The sequence below is a fragment of the Macaca nemestrina genome, chromosome 7 (assembly GCF_043159975.1).
Source record: "Macaca nemestrina isolate mMacNem1 chromosome 7, mMacNem.hap1, whole genome shotgun sequence".
Classification (NCBI taxonomy): Eukaryota; Metazoa; Chordata; class Mammalia; order Primates; family Cercopithecidae; genus Macaca; species Macaca nemestrina.
This window is the reverse complement of record NC_092131.1, coordinates 143,436,527-143,461,665: the sequence shown is the minus strand read 5'-3', so window position 1 is coordinate 143,461,665 and position 25,139 is coordinate 143,436,527. Positions and strand designations below refer to the sequence as shown.

Here is a 25,139-nt window from a genome sequence, read left to right as displayed (position 1 = left end):
ACACAACATCCAATTCTGCTGTCAAAGTAGGGAGGGAATAGGGTTTGACGCCCCTGTTTCCTGCCTTAGACACAAGGACTGGAGAGAAAAAATTACTAGACATGAGCAGAGAGAGCCAGGTGGGACAGGACCACTCAAAGCTGCAGTGGGAGCCATGGGGCACAAGGTTTCCAAGTATAAACTCTTAATCTACTTCTTCCCTGTGAGACACATTCTCATCGCCCCCAAGGGAGGTGGATCTCATCAGGAACAGCAACACTGAGTTCCTCTGTTGCCACCTCATCTTCATCAATAGCTAACCTAGCTTGATCATGCGGTAGATGCAGGTGGATGGGCCTGAGGATCCTCAAGGGAGAAGCCAGAAGCGAGCAGTGTGGTTTCAAACAGCAGCACCACTAGGTCACCGACAGCCTTGTTGTTCTTGTCTGCCTCAGCCTTCTGCTGCAGTGTCTCCACGATGGGGTGGTTGGGGTTGATCTCCAAGTGCTTTTTAGCCATTATACAACCCATGATAGAGTTGTCCCAAAGCGCCCGGGCTTTCATGATCCACTTCATATTGGCTATCTAGCTGTAGGTGCTGGTCACAATGTGGCAGGGTGAAGACACAAGTCTACTGGAGATTGTCACCTTCTCAACCTTATCTAAGATTTCTTTCACGAGCCTGCAGAGGTTCTCAAACTTTACCTTGTTCTCCTCCATTTTCTTCTTCTCCTCCTCATCCTCAGGTAGCTCCAGACCCTTCTTGGTAACTGAGACCAGGCTCTCCCCATCAAATTCCTTGAGCTGCTGCACACAGTACTCATCAATGGGCTCACTCATATATACTACCTCGAAGCCCTGCTTCCACACTTGCTCCACAAAAGCAGAGTTGGCCACCTGCTCTTTGCACTCACCAATGATGTCATCGATGGACTTCTGTGCCTCCTTCATGCAAGACACATATTCTGACAGAGATATCATCTCATCTCCAGACTGGGAGGTGTGAGACCATAGCAGTTCAGACAGGTGTCGCCAGTTAATGGAGTCCTCATGGATTCCAAGCCACGAGATTTTAGAGAATGCCTCATCTAATTTCTAGTTATTCTCCTTGTCTTGTGCCAGCCCAGAGAAGCTCAAGCCACTTCTTGTTCTTCTTTTTTTTGTTGTTTTTTGTTGTTTTTTTTTTTTTTTTTTTTTTTTTTGAGACAGAGTCTTGCTCTATCACCCAGGCTGCAGTGCAGTGGGGCAATCTTGGCTCACTGCAACCTCCGCCTCCCAGGTTCAAGCAATTCTCCCGCCTCAGCCTCCCAAGTAGCCTCCCAAGTGCCACCAAGCCCAGCTAATTTTTGTATTTTTAGTAGAGATGGGGTTTCACCATGTTGACCGGGCTGGTCTTGAACTCCTGACCTCAGGATTCAATCTTGGGCTTTTCTTTGTCATCTTTATCTTCCTCTTCTTTCTCACCTTTCTCTTCCTCATCATCACTGATTTCCTTCTCTGGTTCCTTCTCCAAAAAAAGGGTGATGAGACAGCCTATAAACTGAGAGTGCTTCTTCACTACTTCTTTGACCCACCTCTCTTCTAAGTACTCTGTCTGACCTTCTTTAAGGTGAAGGATCACTTTGGTATCCCTGCCAATGGGCTCACCATGGTCAACAAGTAAATGAAGGAACTCCCAGCAGAAGATGCCCAGGAATACTGTTCTTCATCATTGTGCTTTTTGATGGCTACTTTCTCTGCCACCAGGTAGGCAGAATAAAAGCCAACACCAAATTGCCCAATCACGAAGATTTCCGCACCAGACTGAGAAGCCTCCATAAATGCTTTAGTACCAGACTTAGCAATGGTTCCCAAATTATTTATGAGATCAGCCTTGGTCATGCCAATGCCTGTGTCCACCAAAGTCAGAATGTAATCATGAGGGTTGGGGATGATGTCAATTTTCAGTTCTTTACCACCGTCCACCGTGGAAGGGTCTGTCAGGCTCTCATAGCGAATCTTGTCTAAGCCATCAGAAGCATGAGAGATCAACTCCTGAAGGAAAATCTCCTTGTTGGAATAGAAGGTATTGATTACAAGAGACATGAGTTGGGCAATTTCTGCCTAAAAGGCAAAAGTCTCCACCTCCCCTTCTCCATGGTACACCTCAGGCATCTTGAAAGGAAAAGGCTTATATAAGTACTACAGAGCAAGGTGGGCTGGGTATCCAAAATGCACATGGCACCAAGGCTAAATGGCGGTGACTCAACAGCTAATTCTTTATACTAAAATTTCATTCTTCAAATTACTGTATGGATTCTGCCTCACAAAAGCACCTTGCTTAGCACATGTACCATAAAGCTACAATAATCAAACAGTGGCATAAAAATATAGACAGATCATTGAAATGGAAGACCTAAGAATATATAAATAGGTCTCAACATATATAGACCAAGGTAATTCAATGAAGAATGGATAGTTTTTTCAAAACGTGACGCTAAAAATTTGATATCCACGTGAAAAATATTACCCTTAACCCTTACCTCTATCATAAAGAAAAATTAACTTGAATTGCAATACAGACTTACATGTAAAACTATAACTGGAAACATCTAGAAGAAAACTGTCATGGCCTTGGTAGTCAATGCTATCTTAAGAAACAAAAGCAAAAACTATAAAAGAAAAAAATTTTTTCATTAAAAGGGCTTCTTAAAAATTTAAAACTTCCACCCACTGAGAAATAGTTAAAAAAAAAAAAAACAAAAAAAAAAACAAGCCACAGTCTGGGAGAAAATATTCGCAATACATATGGTCTGACAAAGAACTTCTGTTCAGAATATCTTTTTTAAAACCTCTTACAAATCAATAATAAGACAATCATTCGAAGACAGTCAACAATGTGAAAAAACACTTCACAAAGAAGATATACAGGTGACAAACAAGCATATGGAAACCTACATAACATCATTAGTCAACAGAGAAATGTGAATCAGAACTAGAATAATGTATTATTACATACCCTTTGCTAGAATAACATCTCCAAATATTAGTAGGATGTTGAGTACCTGGAACTCACACACTACTGATTGAAATGCAAAATCGCAACATCACTTTGGAAAACTGTTCAGCACTTTCTTACAAAGTCAAACATATAAAAACTGGGCTGGGCACAGTGGCTCATGCCTATAATCCCAGCGCTTTGGGAGGTCGAGACAGGCAGATCACTGAAGGTCGGGAGTTTAAGACCAGCCTGGCCAGCATGGTGAAACTCCTTCTCTACTAAACATACAACAATTAGCCAGGTGTGGTGGCAGGTGCCTGTAATCTCAACGATTTGGGAGGCTAAGGCAAGAGAATTGCTTGAACCCGGGAGGAGGAGGTTGCAGTGAGCTGAGATCGCAACAAGACTCCCATTTCAAAACAAAAACAAACAAGGCCAGGCGAGTTGGCTCATGCCTGTAATCCCAGCACTTTGGGAGGCCGAGGAAGACTCCCTCTAAAAACAAACAAAAAGAAAAACCTTATGACCCAGCAATTCTACTCAAGAAAAAAGAAAACATAAAGCATATATCCACACAAATAACTGAACACAAATGTTCGCAGCAGCTTTATTTATAATAGCCAAAAACTGAACATAACCTAAATGTCTATCAACAAGTAAAGAGAAAGATGTATTTATATAATGGCAAACTACTCAGAAATTAAAAAAAGAAAACATGCCAACTACTGAAAATATGCACTTTTGTTAAGACACAAAAGAATGAAGAGTCTAATTCAATTGATACGTAATTCTGGAACAGTCAAAATCTATCTATAGCGATAGGAAGCAGATCAGTAGTTGCCTAGGGTGGAGACTAAGAATAAAAAGTAATGAGGGAATTTTGTGATATGATGGAAATATTCTTTATCTTGATTTCAATGGCAGTTGTCTAAGTATATACATTTGTCAAACGTACCTCCAACTATATGCCTAACATGAATATATTTTATGTAAATAGGAGTCAGTAGCATACATTTACTAGCTTCAAAATATTGTGTCCATTCTTAAACATTGTCTATTTTCTCTTTTCCTTCATTTCAAGTCAATCTTGGCACCCTTTTATTTTGAGGCTGTACTCACATTCCTCTTGCCAAAAAACTCCCAGGGATTCCCAGGTACCGTGACAAGGACTCCAGGCTTTCTCCTTAGAGCCTTAGGGACCCAAGCTACTGCTATAAGTAATCAACAAAGCCAAATACATCTTCTAAATGGGAACTTCACAAACTTAAAAATAGACTCTCCTGAACAAACAAGTATCCTGCCTCAATTTTTGCTGCCTATCATGTATTTTCATAAAATTATTTGTGAAAACTGATAGGAAATTCTGGGCCATATATTTGACTGTAAATACATAGATTCTATTTATAAAGGATCATACTATTTTGAAAAATCATTAATTTATCATATCTACATATTTACAGTTACTATAAAAACACTATCTCGCCTGTAATCCCAGCACTTTGGGAGGCCAAGGCGGGCGGATCACGAGGTCAGGAGATCGAGACCATCCTGGCTAATACGGTGAAACAGCGTCTCTACTAAAAATACAAATAAAATTAGCCAGGTGTGGTGGCGGGCGCCTGTAGTCCCAGCTTCTAGGGAGGCTGAGGCAGGAGAATGGCGTGAACCCAGGAGGCGGCGGAGCTTACAGTGAGCGGAGATCACGCCACTGCACTCTAACCTGGGCAACAGAGTGAGACTCTGTCTCAAAAAAAGTAAAAAAAATAAGAAGATTTACTGTTCAGCAAAAGGGTACCCTGAAACCACTGTTAAGTGAAAGCACTAGTATTCTATACGGAATAAAAAAAAATTGAGGGCAAAAGCGACAAAAAGATATTTAATATAAGACCCGGCTGACAGAGCGAGACTCTGTCAAAAAAAAAAAAAAAGAAACATCCTGGCCGGGCACGGTGTTGGTGGTAATCCCCAACATTTTGGGAGGCCGAGGCAGATAGATCATTTCAGGTCAGGAGTTCAAGACCAGCCTGGCCAACATGGTGAAACCCTGTCTCTACTAAAAATACAAAAATTAGGCAGGGTGCAGTGGCTCACGCTTGTAATTCCAGTACTTTGGGAGGCTGAGGCGGGTGGATCACCTGAGGTCAGGAGTTCAAGATAAGCCTGACCAGCATGGTGAAATCTCATCTCTACTGAAAACACAAAATTAGCCGGGTGTGATGATACATGCCTGTAATCCCAGCTACTGGGGAGGCTGCGGCAGGATAATCGCTTGAACCCAGGAGGCGGAGGTTAAGGTGAGCCAAGATTGCACCACTGTACTGCACTCCAGCCTGGGCAACAAGAGTAAGACTCTACCTCAAAAATTAAAATAAAAATACAAAAATTAGCCAGGTGGTAGTGGTGCACACTACTCCCAGCACTTTGGGAGGTTGAAGCGGGAGAATCCTGAGTCTGGGAGGCAGAGGTTGCAGTGGGCTGAGATCGCGCCACTGCATTCCAGTCTGGGTGACAGTGAGACCCTATCTCAAAAACAACAACAACAAAAATTCTATGCTATGGATCCCACCTAAAGAAATATTTATATATCTATTAAGGTGTCTAAGTATAAGCTAGATAAACAACTTAGAAGGAAAACAGAAGTTAAGAACACTTGACGTAGGCCCCTTACAGTCATAATACTGATTTTTTTTCTTTCTTTTTTTTTTTCCCCCCCAATACGGAGTCTCACTCTCTCTCACCCAGGCTGGAGTGCAATGGCACAATCTCAACTCACTGCAACCTCCGTCTCCCAGGTTCAAGTGATTCTTCCGCCTCAGCCTCCCAAGCAGCTGGGATTACAGGCATCCGCCATCATGCCCAGCTAATTTTTGTTACTTTTGTAGAGATGGGGTTTCACCATATTGGCCAGGCTAGTCTCGAACTCCTGATCTCAGGTGATCCACCTGCTTCAGACTCCAAAAGTGCTGGGATTACAGGTGTGAGCCACCGTGCCTGGCCAATATTGATTTCATAGTAAGAAAATCATCTCATACTGACAAAGGGAGCTGTCTGGAGACCACATGATGACATTGCTCATGAGGGGTCTCCTCCATTCCTTGGTCCTAAACAGCTACAGCACAGCACATTTTGAGTGCCCAGCCCCAACAAGACTGTATCCTGCCTTGGAGCCAAACAGACCCTGCATCTCCATATCCCTGGAGTCCACTTACATCCCCCACCTACAGCCACTGTTGTGATCCGATGCTGCCCCCAAGCCAAAGTGCAAACCACTGGCAGCAGCAGAGCTGCTGTGCATTTTCATGTGCCCCAAAGAGGCCTAAGGTTAGAATGATAGACACCCACCACCCAAAGCTACCACTCCTGCTGGCTGCTGCCATTGGTGCTAAACCACAAACCATTGGCAGTGACCCTGCTGCCCCAAGCAGTGGAGCTACTACACCTTTACAAGTGTCCTGAGGACAGTCTACCCTGTCCACAGCTGCCGCCTGGGGCCCAAGGACCCACTCATCAGCTGACTGCTTATGTCTGGTGCCACTGAAAGCAACCCTTCTCTCTCCAGTAGCAGAGCCCCACTCGAGCACTCCACTGGGGCCATGGGGATCACCCCACCCCCGCCTACCACAGCCAACACCCACACACATTACTAGTGGGCCTGAGGACAGGTCTACCCAGCCCCCTCCACCACCGTTAACATGTGAACACTTCTCCTAGAGGCCTAGATTTAGCCCACTCAATCTGCCATTAAATACCACAGCTGGTCCCCAATCACATACACCACCTGCAGGCCCGGAGACTGATCTGCCCAGCCCATTACAGCCACTGCCAATATCAGCACACACCACTTGGAAAACAGAGGGTTTTCCCACTATCAACATAAGCTGCCCAGGGGCCTGAGAATCTGCCCACCCAATTGGCCAGCCACTGCCCCTACCAACACCCAAGTAAGCCACCTGGAGGCCCAAGAACCAGCCCACCCAGACCTGCTAATACCAGTGCCAGCATACATTGCCCTGAGGCCCAAGGACAGGCCCACTTGGTGAACCTGTCCCCAGCTAAGCCTCACCGCAGACTCCACTAACAAACCAAACCCTACATCACTGAGAAAATCAGAGACACTACTAACGCTGTAAATAGCTGAATAATTTACACGGAGACTATACCACTGCATGCACCCAGATTAATGCCAAAATGCCCTACCCAATCAACATCATATGCACATCTTCAGGAAAAAGCCCTTGCCTAACAAAGCAAATTCAAAAAACTGGAAGAAGTGACTGTTATACCATATGCGCAGTAAGGACCCAAGAAACATGATAAAGCAAGGAAACATGACCTCTAAAGTAACACAATAATTCTGCAGCAATAGATTCCAATGAAAAAGAAATTTATGAGATCCCAGAAAAAGAATTCAAAATAATATTTAAAAAGCTAAGTGAGATACAATACGCAGACATAATACCAAGAAATCATAAAATTTAGAATACGAATAAGAAATTTACCAAAAAGACAGATATCAGAGGGCCAGGCTCACATCTGTAATCCCAGCACTCTGGAAGCCTGAGGCAGGTGGATCGTTTGAACCCAGGAGTTTGAGACCAGCCTAGACAACATGGCAAAACCCCATCTCTACAAAAAAAAAAAAAAAAAAAAAAAAAACAAGAAAAAAATACAAAAAAATTAGCCTGGTGTGGTGGCGTGAACCTGTAGTCCCAACTACTCAGGTGGCTGAGGTGGGAGGATTGCTTCAGCCCAGAAGGCAGAGGTTGCAGTGAGCCAAGATCACACCAATGCACTCTAGCCTGGGCAACAGAGTGAGACCTTGTCTCCAAAAAAAAAAAAGATAGATATCATCAAAAAGAACCAAATGAAACTATTAGAAGTAAAGAATTAAATGAATGAAATACAAAATTCTTTCAAAAGCTTCAATAATAGACTAGATCAAGCAGAAGAAAGAATTTCAGAACTTTAAGATAGGTATTTTGAAATAATCCAATAACATAAAAATAAAGAAGAATAAACACAGCATACATGACAATACAGACACCATAAAGTGACCAAATATTCAAATTTTTGGTGCCCCAGAAGGCAAAGAAAAAATGAAAGGGACAGAAAATCTACTTAACAAAATAAGAGCTGAAAACTTACCAAGTCTAGAAAGCAATTTAGACGCCCAGATATAGGAACCTCAGAGATTCTCAAATAGATACAATTCAAAAAGGTCTTTGCCAAGGCACACTACAGTCAAACTGTGAAAAGTCAAAGACAAAGACAGAATTCTAAAAACAGTAACAGAAAAGCATCTCATCACTTACAAGGGAACCCCTATCAGAGTAACAGCAGATTTCTCAGCAGAACCTTACAGGCCAGGAGAAAATGGGATGATATATTCAAAGTGTTAAAAGAAAAAAATACCTGGCAGACAAGATCACACCCAAGAAAAATATCTTTCAGAAATGAGGGAGAAATAAAGTTCTTACCACACAAGCAAAAACAGGTAATTTGTCACAACTAGACCAACCGTACAAGAAATGCTCAAAGGAATTCTGCATCTGGAAGCAAAGATGATGATCATCATCATGAAAATACACAGAAATATGAAGCTAACTGGTAGAGTAGATATACAAATGAGAAAAAGAAGTCAAATGTTACCACTACAGAAAACCACCAAACCACAATGATAAACAATAACAGAAAAAGAAAGGAACAAAAGAATACACAGGCTGGGCACAGCAGCTCACATCTGTAATCCTAGCACTTCAAGAGGCCAAAACAGGCAGGTTGCTTGAGCCCAGGAGTTTGAGACCAGCCTGAGCTACATGGCAAAACCTTATCTCTACAAAAAATTTTAAAAATTAGCCAAGCATGGTGGTGTACACCTTTAGTCCCAACTAAGCGGGGCTGAGGTGGGAGGATCACCTGAGCCCAGGAGGTCAAGGCTGCAGCGAGCCATGTGTGATCGCACCACTGCACTCCAGCCTGGGCAACAGAGTGACAGTCCATCTCAAAAAAAGCCAACAAAAATCAAAAAGTATACAAAATAACAAGAAATTAATAAAATGGCAGGAATTAAGCACTCACATGCCAATAATAACTTTGACTGTAAAAGGATTAAACTTTCCACTTAAAAGATAAACATTGGTTAAATGGATAAAAGAAACATGACTCAGCTATATGTTGCCTACAGGAATCTCATCTTACCTGTGAAGACACATACAGACTGACAGTAAAGAGATGGAAAAAAATATTCCATGCAAATGGAAACCAAAAGCAAGCAGAAGTAGCTAAATACATATGCACCCAACTACAGAGCACCCATTATGTAATGCAAATATTATTAGATCTAAAGGTAGAGACCAACTACAATACCATAATAGTTGGGAGACTTCAACACCCCACTCTCAGCATTAAACAGATCTAGACAGAAAATTAACAAAAAATCATTGGATTTAAACTGCACATTGGACCAAATGGACCTAAAAGACATTTACAGAAGATTTCATACAACAGTTACAGTACGCAACATTCTTCTCATCAGCACACGAAATACTCTCCAGGATAGACCATATGTTAGGAAAACAAAACAAGTTTCAACAAATTTTTTTAAATAGAAATCATATCAAGTCAGACTACAACAGAATAAAACTAGAAACCAAGAACAAGAACAACTTTGGAAACTGTAAATACATGAAAATTAAACAAACATCCTCCTGAAAGACAACTAACTGATCAAGAAAGAAATTAACGAAGAAATCAAAAAACAAATGAAAAGAATAAAAATTCGAAACACGACATACCAAAATCTATGGGATACAACAAAAGCAGTGCTTACAGCGAAATTTACAGCAATAAATGCCTACATCAAAAAATATGTAAAGATTTCAAATAAATAATATAATGACGCACCTCAAGGAACTAGTAAAGCAAGAACAAACCAAACCCAAAATTAGTAGAAGAAAATAAATAATAATAATAAAGGAGCTGGGCACAGTGACTCAATGCCTGAAGAAAGCCCAGCACCCTGAGAGACTGAGGTCTTCAAGTATCACTTGAGGCTAGGAGTTCGAGACCAGCGTGAGCAACACAGCAAGACTCCATCTCTTAAAAAATGTAAAAAATACAGTCCAGAGCCCTGTAGTTCCAGTTACTTGGGAGGCTGAGGTGGAAGGACTGCTTGAGCCCAGGAGTTCAAGGTTGCAGTGAGCTATGATCAGGCCACTGCACTCCAACCTGGGTGACAAAACAAAATTCCAACTTAAAAAAAAAAAAAGGGCAGAATTCAACTAAATAGACACTCAAAAACAATAGAAAGGATCAACAAAACCAAAAGTTTCTTTTTTGAAAAGATAAATAAAATCAATGACCACTTGCTAATCAAGAAAAAAATAGAGAATAGAGATAGTCTGTTGAATACCAAAAAAAATATTCGCAAACTACTCATCTGACAAGGGACTAATATCCAGAATATACAAGGAACTCAAGGAACTTAATAGTTTAAAGAAAATCCCATTAAAAAGTGGACAAAGGACATGAACAGACACTTCTCAAAAGAAGAAATAGAAATGTTGGTGTGTGTCCTTTGAGATGAAAAAATAAAGAAGAAAAAGACACAGAAATGGCCAAAAGGTATAAAAAACAATGCTCAACATTACTCATCATCAGGGAAATGCAAATTGCAAATCAAAACCACAATATATTATCTTATCCCAGTTAGAATGGCTGTTATTAAAAAGATAATAAATAACAGATGCTGGCGAGAATGTGAAGCAATAGTAACTCTTCTATACTGTTGATAGGAATGGAAATTAGTACAGCCACTACGGAAAACAGCATAAAGATTTCTCAAACAAACAAAAACAGAATTACCACATGATCCAGCAATCCCGCTACTGGGTGTTTATCCAAAGGAAAAGAAATCAGTATGTCAAAGGGATACCTGCACTCCCATGTTTAGTGCAGGACTATTTATAATAGCCAAGATATGGAATCAACTAAGTGTCAATCAACGGATAAATGTTTAAAGAAAACGTAGCATATATACACAATGGAGTACAATTTGACCATTAAAAAAAATAATAATAAGGCTGGGAGCGGTGACTCACACCTGTAATCTCAGCACTTTGGAAGGCTGAGGTGGGCGGATTTCTCAAGGTCAGGAGTTTGAAACCAGCCTGGCCAACACAGCAAAACCCCATCTCTACTAAAAATACAAAAATTAGCCAGGCATGGTGGCGCACACATGTAATCCCAGCTACTCAGGAGGCTGAGGCAGTAAAATCGCTTGAACCCGGGAGGCGGAGGTTGCAGTGAGCCAAGATAACACCATTGCACTCCAGCCTGGGCAACAGAGCGAGATTCTGTCTCAAAAAAAAAGAAAAAGAAAAAGAAACCTTATCATATGCAGCAATATGAATGGAACTAGAGGTCATTATGTTAAGTGAACTAAGCCAACCACAAAAAGACAAACATCCCATGTTCTCACTCATATGGGTGAGATTAGAAAGTTGATCTTCATTCATGAAGGTAGACAGTAGAATGATAGATACCAGTGGCTGGCAAGGGTGCATGGGTGGGGCTTGAGGGGAGATGAAGAGAGGTTGTTAATGGGTACAAACATACAATTAGATTGAAGTAGTAAGTATGAATGTTTGATAGCAGAGTAGGGTGACTACAGTTAACAACAATACATTGTATATTTCACAATAGCTTAAAAAAAAAGGACTTGAAATGTTCCCAACACAAAGAAATAATGAATACTTGAGGTGACGGACAACACAAATACTATGACTCGATCATTTCACATTGCATGCATGTAACAAAATATCACACATACCCCATAAATATGTACAAATATTACGTATTTATTTTAAATATTTTTAAAATGATTTTTAAAAGAAAACCATGTCTGAGATACAAAACATTCCCAGTATTGATTTAAATTGGATTAAAACCATATATAAAATCAGTTCTCAATTATATATGCAGTCAAGTAGCAGTACAGATCATTTAAAAATCAAATTTAAATCACGTATCAAAATTCACTGCTTTTATTAACATCAAAATTAACTTGTATCTAAAACATACATGAACAGAAGAAGGAATGAGGGAGAGCCTAGAAGGCAGGTAAATAGTAGACAGAAGCCAGAACGAATTAAAAGTTGTCATAATCCATAAAATAGTAAAACCACAAAGGAATAATCAGGTATTTGACATAATTTATTCTGTTAACCAAGCGACTGGATTATAACTTTCTAATTTTAATTCTACTACAATCTGTTTGACAGTTCACATCTTTATGCTATTTTAGCATTTTATAAAATGTAAATTTTCTGCAATATTCCTTTGGATAACATATTAAGAAATAATAATAAAAAGTAGCTGACAGGAACAACCCAACCACATACTACCTTTTTAGTTTTTTAACAAGCCCTCAACAAAAAGCTATCTGAAAACAACCAGATTCTTTAATTGTTTAGACTTCTGTTCAACAGTCAGAAAAACTGCAGTATATATTGCCTTATAATGATCATTGTATTCCAGGAAAACAATTTGGTGTTCCCTCAAAAAAAAAAAACACAGATTTACCGTATGATCCATCAATTCCACTTGTAGGTACACATCCAAAGAAACTGAAAGCAGGAACTCGGATAGTCGCACATCAATGTTCATAGCAACACAGTAGCCAAAAAATGAAAACAACCCAAATGTTCACGAACAGATGAGTAGGTTTTTTTAAAGTACGTATGTACACATACAATAGAATATTGTTCAGCCCTAAAAAGTAATCAAATTCCGATTCTTGCTACAACATGGATGAACCCTGAAAACATTATGATAAGTTAAATAAGTCAGACATAAGTCAGTGAAATAAGTCAGACACTGTGGTGAGTGATATGGTTCGGCTCTCTGTCCCCACTCAAATCTCATGTTGAACTGCAATCCCCAGTATTGGGGGGAGACTTGCTGGGAAGTGATTGGATCATGGGGGCAGATTTCCCCCTTGCTGTTCTTGTAATAGTGAGTGAGTTCTCACAAGATTGTCCCTGCTTCCCCTTCTCCTATGATTGTATGCTTCCTGAGGTCTCCCCAGCCATGCCTCCTGTACAGCCTGCAGAACTGTGAGCCAACTAAATTTCTTTTCTTCATAAATTACCCAGTCTCAAGTAGTTCTTGAAAGCTTGTTTGGAGGTTCCAGCAGGGAAGCACAGCTACTCTTATAAACTTGACTAAAGACCAGTTCTCCTCTACCAAGCATGCAGCTTCAGGAGGGATGCACATGGAGCAGTGAGGGAGTAAAGGGACACCCATCTAGCCAGCCAGATCAGTCGAATCAACCCTGGAGATTAATGGTGTGACAAATGTTGCAGCCAGATTGCCCTCACATCCTCAGGTAGTTCTTTCTAGCAATGTGAGAATGGACTAATACAGTAAGTGAAATAAGTCAGTCATAAATAATCCATGATTCCACGTATATGAGGTACCTAGAACAGCAAACTCACTGGGACAGATAGTAGAACAGTTGGTTGCCAGGGACTGGAGGGACAGAAAAATGGGGAGTCACTGTTTAATGAGTACATACTTTCTGTTTGTGATGATGGTGATGGTTGCACAACATTGTGCATGTACTTACTGCCATTTAATGCATTCCTTTAATTGATGCCATAATGGGACATAAAGCCCCAACTAATGAACTTTGGCAATACAACAAGGAAATCCAAGGGCAAAAATCTTGCTGTTTACCACTTAAAAATGGTTAAAATTGTAACTTTTTGTTATTTTACAATAAAAATAAATTTTTAAAAATCACTGCATTCCAAAAAGCTGGGGTATAAAATCATATTGTGTGGCCATCTTTCATAATGGTTAAAGTCCCAAGGGATTTGGTTGAGATGATGGTATGCGAAGATAATGATGAGATTACAACGTTCTTCTTAAATGTATACAGTACAGAGGCTTGCAGTTTGCAGAGCACTTTTACATATATTACTGCATCTTACTCTCAGAGTAACAGTACAAAGGAGACATGACGAATATTTTAATCAAAGGGTAATAAGACTAAAATTAGGAGTAGAACTCCAGTATTTGGTTGCTGCATGTTGCTCTTTCTACCACATCAAGAATGCCTCTCAGGCTGGGCGCGGTGGCTCAAGCCTGTAATCCCAGCACTTTGGGAGGCCGAGACGGGCGGATCACGAGGTCAGTAGATCGAGACCATCTTGGCTAACACGGTGAAACCCTGTCTCTACTAAAAAATACAAAAAACTAGCCGGGCGAGGTGGCAGGCGCCTGTAGTCCCAGCTACTTGGGAGGCTGAGGCAGGAGAATGGCGTAAACCCAGGAGGCGGAGCTTGCAGTGAGCTGAGATCCGGCCACTGCACTCCAGCCTGGGCGACAGAGCGAGACTCTGTCTCAAAAAAAAAAAAAAAAAAGAATGCCTCTCAAGCATATGATGGAAAAAGTCAAGCTAACACCTGCAGAGTGTTGTAGTAGTCTTAAAGTACCATCATTAGTTTCCAGCAAGTCACCTTTTAAAAGTCACCTTTTAAAATCTGAACAAACGCAAGTAAGATATAGAAACAAAAATTATAACCTAATTTGGCTTTCACTGAAAATTGTGTTTTAAACATTACCACAAAAAAACTCTCTCTGATTTTTAATGCTTGAGCCACTTTCAAGACTATAGCTAAACTCTGTCCACTCTTACTATGTTTCTTTCAGCAAATGTAGTTCTTTTTATTATTTTATAATATATTACACCATCATCAAAAATAAACTGTAGATTTCCTCGAGGAGGCAAGATGTCCTGTATAAAGAACATTATTTCCACTGGGAATGTTTTCCTACCCTCGGATTTAACCACTGTATTGATTTTATGAATCAATAGTATTAAGTTTCTCATCTTGATTATAGTAGTTCTATTATAATTCTTTTTTTGGCGTTGGCATTATAGTAATATTATAAAGAATGGAGTGAAGTTATAGGAGGACAAAATCAGTTTAACAAATGATAGCAATTTTTTGAAATAACCAAACAGATACTGAGTCCCTAGTTTCAGTGCTCTGAATATACAGTTTTATCACGTGGTAGTAATAGCTGGTTTTTCTTTCTCAGGCTTTAGAAAAGCATTTTACATCCAAACCAGACAAATAATAGATGTACCAAAACCACCTTTGGTGCAATTCAACAAAATAAATTATGTTAGGATGTCATTCCATAAGTTTTCAGGAAAGTTACGTACCTTCTACATTTTAATATACAGAAATACTTTCTATAGGTTAGAATAGTTAGAATATAGAGTTGTCCCCTCTTACCCACACTGTTTCAGTTACCCCTAGTCAACTGTGGTCTGAAAACAGGTGAGTACAGGACAGTAAGATATTTTGAGAGAGACCACATTCACATAACTTACAGTAGTCATAAATGTTCTCTTTTGTTGTTATTGTTGTTAATCCCTTACTGTACCTAATTTGTAAACTGAACTTTATCATAGGTATTTATGTATAGGAAAACATAATATATTTAGGGTTTGGTACTATTCACAGTTTCAGGCATTCAATGGGGAATCTTAGAACATACCCTCTGCAAACAAGGATGGACTACTATAGACCAAAAAGAAGTTGCCTTTTCCCACGGGGTTGCTATTTTAGCTAAAGATAGTATGGTTCTAATACTCAGAAGAAAACAAGATACAGGGTGCATCCTTTTAACTGAAGTAATAATGGGACATAAAGTCCCAACTAATGAAGTACGTTGCCCATACAGACAGGAAATTTGAGGGCAAAATCCTTGCTTCAAGTTACTATCAGAGTAATCCAGGAGTCCCAGAGGAAAGCACTGTCTTCATGAATAGAGTTCTATCATATCTAAAATGGAGCAGGCCTATGACAGGCCTGGGTTAGTGGTTAGTAGGAATAACTGTACTTAACTAAGACATTTCTGATGTTTCCAGATACTCATTTCCTCTTAACTTTCTTTTTTTTTGTTTGTTTGTTTGTTTGAGACGGAGTCTTGCTCTGTCGCCGAGACTGGAGTGCAGTGGCCGGATCTCGGCTCACTGCAAGCTCCACCTCCCGGGTTTACGCCATTCTCCTGCCTCAGCCTCCCGAGTAGCTGGGACTACAGGCACCCGCCACCTCGCCCGGCTATTTTTTTGTATTTTTTACTAGAGACGGGGTTTCACCGGGTTAGCCAGGATAGTCTCGATCTCCTGACCTCGTGATCCGCCCGTCTCGGCCTCCCAAAGTGCTGGGATTACAGGCTTGAGCCACCGCGCCCGGCCTCCTCTTAACTTTCACCTTCTTAATTAAGATGCTTGAGTCTCCAGATTATTTTTCAAGGTAAGTTGCCAATATTAACATCAAATGTTATTTTGAATCAATTATCTTCCACTACTATACTTTATGAAATAGAAAAGTCCTTTTTTCAAGCTATCATAGGGAAGGGAAAGGAGAAGTGGGGTGAGGGGAGGGGAACTGGAAAGGAAAGGAACAGGTCTGCAGAGGGGAAAGGGGGAAAGGGTTGAGAGTCAGCCAATGTACACTCCACCAGGCATCTCCCACAGAAATTCTAGGGCTTGGCCGGGTACAGTGGCTCGCATCTGTAATTCCAGCACTTTGGGAGGCCAAGGCAGGTGGATCACGAAGTCAGGAATTCGAGACCAGCCTGGCCAACATGATGAAACCCCATCTCTACTAAAAATACAAAAATTAGCCAGGCATGCTGACATGCACATGTGATCCCAGCTACTCAGGAGGCTGAAGCAGGAGAATAGACTGAACCCAGGACATGGAGGTTGTAGTGAGCTGAGATCGTGCCATTGCACCTCAGCCTGGGTGACAGAGCGAGCAAGACTCTGTCTCAAAAAAAAAAAAAAAAAGAAAAGAAAAGAAAAATTCTAGGGCTATATACTTTGGGGGGGGGAAAAAAAAAAAGCTCAGCCAGGCACAGTGGCTCACACCTGTAATCCCAGCACTTTGGTAGGCTGAGGCCAGTAGATCACCTGAGGTCAGGAGTTCGAGACCAGCCTGGGCAACATTGTGAAACCCCCATCTCTACTAAAAATGCAAAAATTAGCCAGACGTGGTGGCGGGCCCCTGTAATCCCAGCTGCTCAGGAGGCTGAGGCAGGAGAATCGGTTGAACCTGGGAGACAGAGGCTGCAGTGAGCCGAGAACACGCTACCGCACTCCAGCCTGGGCGGCAGAGCAAGACTCCATCTAATAAAAAAAAAAAAAAGAACAAGAACAAGAAAAAGGAAAAGGAAAACACAGTTCCAGGCTTAACTGATAGCCCTGAAGTAAATGAATTACCTCAAATTATAAGCAAAAATACATAAACACAAATCTACGAGAGTTCCTGAGGAAGACAAAAATAAAATTATAACTTAAATGAGTAACTTCATCCGATGTAAAAAGACAAACAGAACAAAAATGTGAGTCTCATATAAAGGAGAGCCAATGGAAAGAACCTGTCATGATGGCATAATTACAGAACACATGATTACACATATTACACATGATTACAGAATAAGCAGATTTACCTACTGAAAAGAAAAAAGGTTTCTATAAAAACTTTCCAACCTCATGCAACTATGTAATTAAATAATTGGCAAGTAAACTACTGTATATAAAACATTAAGGGCCTGATGTGGTGGCTCGCTCCTGCAATCCCAGAACTTTGGGAGGCCAAGGCAGGTGGATCACTTGAGGTCAGGAATTCAAGACCAGCCTGGCCAACATGGTGAAACGCCATCTTTATGAAAAATACAGAAATTAGCCAGGTGTGGTGGTGACCACCTAAAATCCCAGCTACTCAGGAGGCTGAGGCACAAGGCCCACTGGAACCCAGGAGGTGGAGGTTGCAGTGAGCAAAGATTGCGCCACTATACACCAGCCTGGGCAACAGAGTGAGACATGGTCTCAAAAACAAACAAACAATAAAAAAATAAAATAAAATAAAACAATGACAGGATTTAAGAATAGAGGGAGACTTCCATTGTTCAGATATCTAATGTAAACCAAATGTATAAAATAACAATCACCTAAATTTACTAATTTAATAAATTGGTGAAGGTTGATTTGACTTGACCAAGAGCACACAAAATCAGAGTTTAAATCTGAAACAGTCTTTCCGTCACACCAAACTATAATTCCTTGCTTAGGATATATAAGGGAACCCCGGGGATGGCAAAATGCACAACATCTTCCTGGTGACAGATGAAAAAAATAACTGAGGCAGCACACGGTGGCTCACACCAGTAATCCCAGCATTTTGGGAGGCTGAAGTGGGAGGATAGCTTGAGCCCAAGAGTTCGAGACCAGCTTGGGCAACACAGCAAGACCCCATATCTACAAAAAAATTAAAAACCAGCCAAGCATGGTGGCACACATCTATGGTCCCAGTTGCTCAGGAGGCTGAAGTGGGAGAATTGCTTGAGCTCAGAAGTTTGAGGCCAGCCTGAGCAACACAGCAAGACCATGTCATTCATTCCATCCTAAATAAATAATAAAATACCAACCTGGCAACTGATACTGGCATGTAACACAACTATTTGTCCCACATCATGATAACTAAGATTCTTGATTTGCTAGACCTTGTGTTTATACTTGATTTGTTGGCTCAGTATAGACTATTTTGGAAACTTACTAGTGATTATAATTTCAGATTTCAGAGATGCATACAAATTAACAACTTTATTCCTATATACAAGTATCAAAAACGTGTGACAACCTGCAGAGATACAGAATGACTTTAAGAAATTAAAGAGGTTATTATACAATCAACTGAAGAATAAGTATTTAGAAGTTGTATCAAAAAGGAACTATATATATATGACGACCAAAGAATTTTTAATCAGTTTAAAGCTATTACACTATAATACAAGGTTTCCCTGATGCTTAATAAAACACACCAAAAAAACATATTAAAACCAATAAACTAAACATATTCATCACAGTTACTATAAAAGACTTTCAGGTATAATGAAACAGGATAAACATTAAAAGAACCTTTAGTCACATAAAATCCTTGCTGCACCTTTAAGAAAACGCCACAACAACCTTACAAAGAGTTTAACCACTTGAACAACAGAAAAAACCAAGGTTGACTACAAATCTGGATAAAATCTGAGCTAGGGTACTTATGTCACAAAAGACCCAACTGAACATGCAACATTTTAGCATGAAATATAACATAATTAAGAAAAACAATATATAAGTTCTTCTACTAGGCATATACCTAATTTCTGACATTCACTGTCTAGGTCACCAACTCTAGAAACTCTGGCATTAAAAACTACACCACTGGCTGGGTGCGGTGGCTCACGCCTGTAATTCCAGAACTTTGGGAGGCCGAGGTGGGCGGATCATCTGAGGTCAGGAGCTCGAGACCAGCCTGGTCAACACGGTGAAATCCCTGTGTCTACTAAAAATACAAAAATTAGCCAGGCGTGGTGGTGCATGCCTGTAATGCCAGCTACTAGGAAGGCTGAGACAGGAGAATTGCTTGAACCTGGGAGGCAGAGGTTGCAGTTAGCCAAGATTGCGCCTCTGCACTCCAGCCTGGGTGACAGAGCAAGACTCCATCTCAAAAAATAAATAAATAAATAAATAAAAATACACCACTAAACAAGCCATCAGATATAAACCTGTTTTAGATTAACTTTTAGAGGAAACAATTTCTCCGAAGAATTAAAAACAGCCAGAAAAATACTCTTACACTCTTACTTCACTCCCTCTTCAAAGGAGGAGGGAGAAAGTTGAGTTTGTATTTTAAAACAACAACAAAAACCTTCATTCCCTCTCTTCCAGGTACGCCCTGGTTAGTGCTTAAAAACATGTAAAATAGGCCGGGTGCAGTGGCTCACGCCTGTAATCCCAGCACTCTGGAAGGCCGAGGCAGGAGGATCATGTCAGGAAATCGAGACCATCCTGGACAACACGGTGAAACCCCATCTCTACTAAAAATATAAAAATTAGCTGGGTGTGGTGGCGTGTGCCTGTAGTCCCAGCTACTCGGGAGGCTGAGGCAGGAGAAGCGCTTAAACCCAGGAGGCGGAGGTTGCAGTGAGCCAAGATCACACCACTGTACCCCAGCCTGGAGAAAAACGTGTAAAATAAAATTGATATTTCATATTAAAATTATATCTAAGACACTAAACTCAAAGCAATGATCAGCTCCTAATAACCTTTAGTCATATAAAATTCATATACCCTTTCATCAAAAATATTACAGTTACTTTTAGTCATACGAAAATAACATGAACACAGATCAACTTTTCCTTTTCCTTAGGCTTCAGTTAAGTAATTCAAGTAGCCATTATCCCTTCAGATTTCTTTACAAACAGCTTTCTTGGGATTTTAATTTCCATATAAAGAGGAACCAGGCAAGAATAAAGAATATCATATCCTAGAAAATCCAATACTGAGATAAAAAGCAATGTAAAATGTACTTAAACTAATGTATGTTGCACTATACCTGACACAAAGTAGGTACTAAATAAATATTATTTTCCTTTGGGAATTTTTACTCAAATTTTGTTGGCAGAGATTTAATTACCATCAGTATTCTTTAAATTTTTGTTTTTAGACATCCATAACAATAGCATTTTTACACCATTCAAATTTATTCCCTAGCTCTTCTTTATGATCAGGCATTCATTTGTGTTCCCTAGACTCTTACATCTGCTTCTCAAAGTCTGCTGGTTTGTCTACAGATTTAAAAGGGTCCTAGGTTTCTTCTACCTGACTCATGATATAACAGAGATAAAGTCCAAGACATCTCCAGACTAACCCAACTCCAGTCAAGAACCAGCGATGGGAATATTTATGCCTTTTACAGGTTACCTAGGCCATGTTCTTGAAACCTCCACATTTCAGGAGTAGCGAGAACTCAAATCCCAAACCACAAAGAAAACTTTCAACCAAATGTCTAATCATCTGTTTTAAACAGTTTGGAAACTTACTCTTAAGGCTACAGGAAGAATTACCTTGTCAATTCAGAAAAAAACAAACTTGTATATTCTCCAAACAATTATGCTGCACTTAAGGAAAGTTTTCGGTTTCTTCCATACTATATACAAATCACATATTCGATAAAAATCATTTCTGATGTACGGACTGATGTACCCAAATACATAAACAGGCAGAAAAATATGGTTTATTACTGACTAGACAGTGTTTTAATGTTTTAAACTTAGTATACTATTTAGTAGAATTTTAAAGCAGAAAGGAGCTTAAACATTATCTTGTCTAAACTTCAAGGTTTTACTAATGAGGAAACTGAGGCTCAGAAGAAATCTCTAGATTTCACATCAAGTCAGAAGGAAAGTCAATCAGTCTGAATAGTCTGAATTAACCACACTACTCCTTTCACTACCCAGTTTATGACTACTCCAACATATATATAAAATCACAGAATTCTTTACTAAGTGGCTTCCTATTCAAATGCAAAGTTGGTGGCTGTAAACTACCAACTCTATCAAAGACAAGTTAGCAAAGTGGTGAGAAGACCAGAAAATAAAGACAAGATGCCCATCCCAAAGTATATAATTTGGAAAACAAGATATGAAGAATGAAAAGGTTTAAACATACATATACATACAACAACAAAAATAATTCAATCTAATAGTGTATATATACTTCCTACCAAAAAGATAAAGTATATCATAACAGACAATCATTTTAAGTAAGAGGTCTCAGATACTTCATTTTACTTATTTTTTTAACTACCACTTTGAAACGGTGTTTCAGAAAATTCCTACAAGTTCTATTAGGAAGAAGAAAGACTAGAGTGATCCCTGATGCTTCTCTTCAATGACAGGTGCAAATAAAAGGCATAAGATAAAAAATATATATACAACATAAAAATCATACTAAAAGCTATAAAAGGGATCATTACTACACGATCTTGCAATGAAGTTTTTCTCATGCTATATTAATAACCTTGGTTAAATCTAAGACAGATATTTATTCTAATTTTCACCTATATTGATATAAGTGATATAGTGATATTCCAACATATTATATAGAATCAAAACATAAACAATATTAACCTGCATTTTACAAAAACCACATAAGCAAAATTTCTGGAAATTATAGTATGCTAAAGTACATGATGGTTAAGACAGGGATGGCCAGGCACGGTGGCTCACACATGTAATCCCAGCACTTTCGGAGGCCAAGGGAACCTGGGCAACATGGCAAAACCCCATCTCTACCAAAAAAAAAATATATATGAAAATTAACTAGGCATGGTGGTGTGTGCCTATAGTCCCAGCTACTCAGGAGACCGAGATGGGAGGATGGCTTGAGCCCAGGAGGCAAGAGTTGCAGTGAACTAAGATCTCACCACTGTACCCCAGCCTGGGCAAAAGTGCCAGGCCCTGTTTCAAAAAAAAAAGACAGGAATGGCAGGACAACACGGTATCTAAGAATAAGAGAAGGGAAATTACAACAGACAGTCCCTGATACATCACACACTTTCACATGAACATGAGGACTGAAAGAAAACAAATTTCGAACAAAAATCCTGCATCCCACAATATGACAAATCTGCTTATTACTTAGTCATTAAGAACAACTACCAAAGAGGATGAGATAGAGTATAAAATATTTAAGAAGAAAATCTGTTTCCTAGTATCTATGTACTTAAATGTTTTGTTGGTGGTGTTTTGTTTTTTGAGACAGGGTCTCACTCTTGTCACCCAGGCTGGAGTGCAGTGGCACAACCATGACTCACGGTAGCCTCAACTTTCCGGGCTCAAGTGATCCTCCCACCTCAGCCTCCCAAGTAGCTGGGACTATAGGCATGCACCACCACACTCAGCTAAGTTTCTTCTAATCTTTCTGTAGAGTCAGGATCTTGCCATGTGGCCCAGACTGGTCTCAAACTGCTGGGCTCAAGTGATGCTCTCACCTCAGCCTACCAAAATACTGGGATTACAAGCATGAGCCACCATGTCCAGCAATTCACTCACTCAATATAGCTAAAATGACCATCCTCTACATAAAAAAGGTGAATAAGACTCACACTCTACACTTCAAGCTCACAAGGAGCAGAGGACATATGCATGTAAATAAAGTTATGTGATAAATGCCATAACTGATATATATACAGCATTGCTAAGTGAGCAATCCAATTCATCAGAACTTATTCAGTGAAGTAATTTCTGAAACCTAGAAAAGTGATTCTTAATTTCTCAGCCAAGCTAAGAGATGTATTTTACCCTAATATCTATTATCAAAATAGTTTAATCTTCTAATAAGTATTACTGGAGTTGTTTCCTTAATGACTGTGGCACTGACTCAAATGGTACTTTTATTTTCAAACAGCTTTAAGCTTTATTTCAAGAGCAACAGCTTTTCATAGAATTTGTTTCTTTTTTTTCTTTTTTTGAGACGGTGTCTTGCTCTGTCGCCAGGCTGGAGTGCAGTGGCGTCATCTCGGCTCACTGCAACCTCCGTGTCCCCGGTTCAAGCAATTCTCCTGCCTCAGCCTCTTGAGTAGCTGGGACTACAGGCACACACTCAGCTAATTTTTTGTATTTTAGTAGAGACAGGGTTTCACCATGTTGGCCAGGATGGCCTTGACCTCACGATCTGCCCGCCTCAGTCTCCCAAGGTGCTGGGATTACAGGCATGAACCACCACACCTAGCGATAGAATTCCTAAGAATGGACTTTCGGTTTGGAAAAATCTAAACGTTTCTTCACTTAACAGTAACATCTGTAACCATGGCATATAATATACCCTTTGTTAATCAGAAAACTTGGAAGCCATGTTGAAAGTATGTTCATGTGCTTAGATGTAAACACCACAAAAAATTACTTTAATACTTAAACATACACACACAGAGAGAGAGAGAGAGAGAGAGAGAGGGAAGCCGTGCTACTACCCAGAAATGTAAGTCATAAATGTATAAGCAAAACCCTTTCCAAGTATATTCTTCTTGGTATGTCTAAGTTAACTCCATAGTATTTAATATATTCTATTACATGTTAAATTATACTGATCAGATTCTAGGGGACTAAAGCCTACTATGTGAATGAAATGAAATAAACTCTACTTGATATTTTTTTAAAGGGTGAAATACAGATAACAATTCTAGCCACCAGGTATAAGACAGTACAATTTTGTAGGCTGGACTATAAGATAGTACACATCTTTTTTTTTTTTTTTTTTTTTTTTTTTTTTGAGATAGAGTCTTGCTCTGTTGCCCAGGCTGGAGTGCAGTGGCCGGATCTCGGCTCACTGCAAGCTTCACCTCCTGGGTTTACGCCATTCTCCTGCCTCAGCCTCCCGAGTAGCTGGGACTACAGGCGCCTGCCACCTCGCCCAGCTAGTTTTTTGTATTTTTTAGTAGAGACGGGGTTTCACTGTGTTAGCCAGGATGGTCTCGATCTCCTGACCTCGTGATCCGCCCGTCTCGGCCTCCCAAAGTGCTGGGATTACAGGCTTGAGCCACCGCGCCCGGCCTGATAGTACACATCTTATAGGCTGGACTACAAGTAACTCTAACCCAAAGTCATTTCAAAACTATATTTATTATATATTGAGCCAATCTACCTAAAAATAAAAATAAAACATATTCATATTAAATACAAAAAATAAGAATTTATAAAAATAAAATACTAATTACTACAAATTGTTATTAACAAATAATAAATAATTTATATATAGATAGAAATCCTGTTAGGAGGAGTTATAGTGTACCAAGACTAGTATTTCTTAGACGATAGAAGAGGAAGAAAGACCTAGCAGGAAATCTATAATTATACTACTCCAGTCATTTTGTAGGCCTATTTTCAAGGAAAGGGAGGAACAAGATCATCAGACCATTGCATATTTAATTAAAGTATTTTAAAAGGTAATTACAACGACCATGTTTTAGGGCACAAATTCTGAGACGGTGTGAACATATAAAAATTGGAAAAATAAACTATCTGAAATTCTAGAAAATATAGTAAGTTTGTATAGTTAAGCAGATTTGTGTTAAAAGCACCCTAAAATGGGCCAGGTATGGTGGTTCATGCCTGTAATCCCAGCACTTTGGGAGGCCAAGGTGAGCAGATCACTTGAGATCAGGAGTTCGAGACCAGCCTGGTCAACATGGTGAAACCCATATCTACTAAAAATACAAAAATCAGTCTGGCATGGTGGCGAACACCTGTAGTCCCAGCTACTTGG

The 25,139-nt window shown here is 39.8% G+C and overlaps 2 protein-coding genes and 1 pseudogene across 2 annotated transcripts in view; all 3 read right to left on the bottom strand.

The window, feature by feature from the left end:
- The window catches only part of LOC105489609 (ADAM metallopeptidase domain 10), a 154,266-nt gene that overhangs the window by 94,120 nt on the left and 35,007 nt on the right, over window positions 1–25,139 (bottom strand). The window lies entirely within an intron of this gene.
- LOC105489598 (heat shock protein HSP 90-beta-like) lies at window positions 185–1,132 on the bottom strand (annotated as a pseudogene).
- LOC105489606 (putative heat shock protein HSP 90-beta 4) lies at window positions 1,069–24,243 on the bottom strand. The gene is given in 2 exon segments (XM_071066783.1): window positions 1,069–1,644; window positions 1,647–24,243. Coding segments are annotated over 2 exon segments (744 nt in total). The 5' UTR covers window positions 2,134–24,243; the 3' UTR covers window positions 1,069–1,387.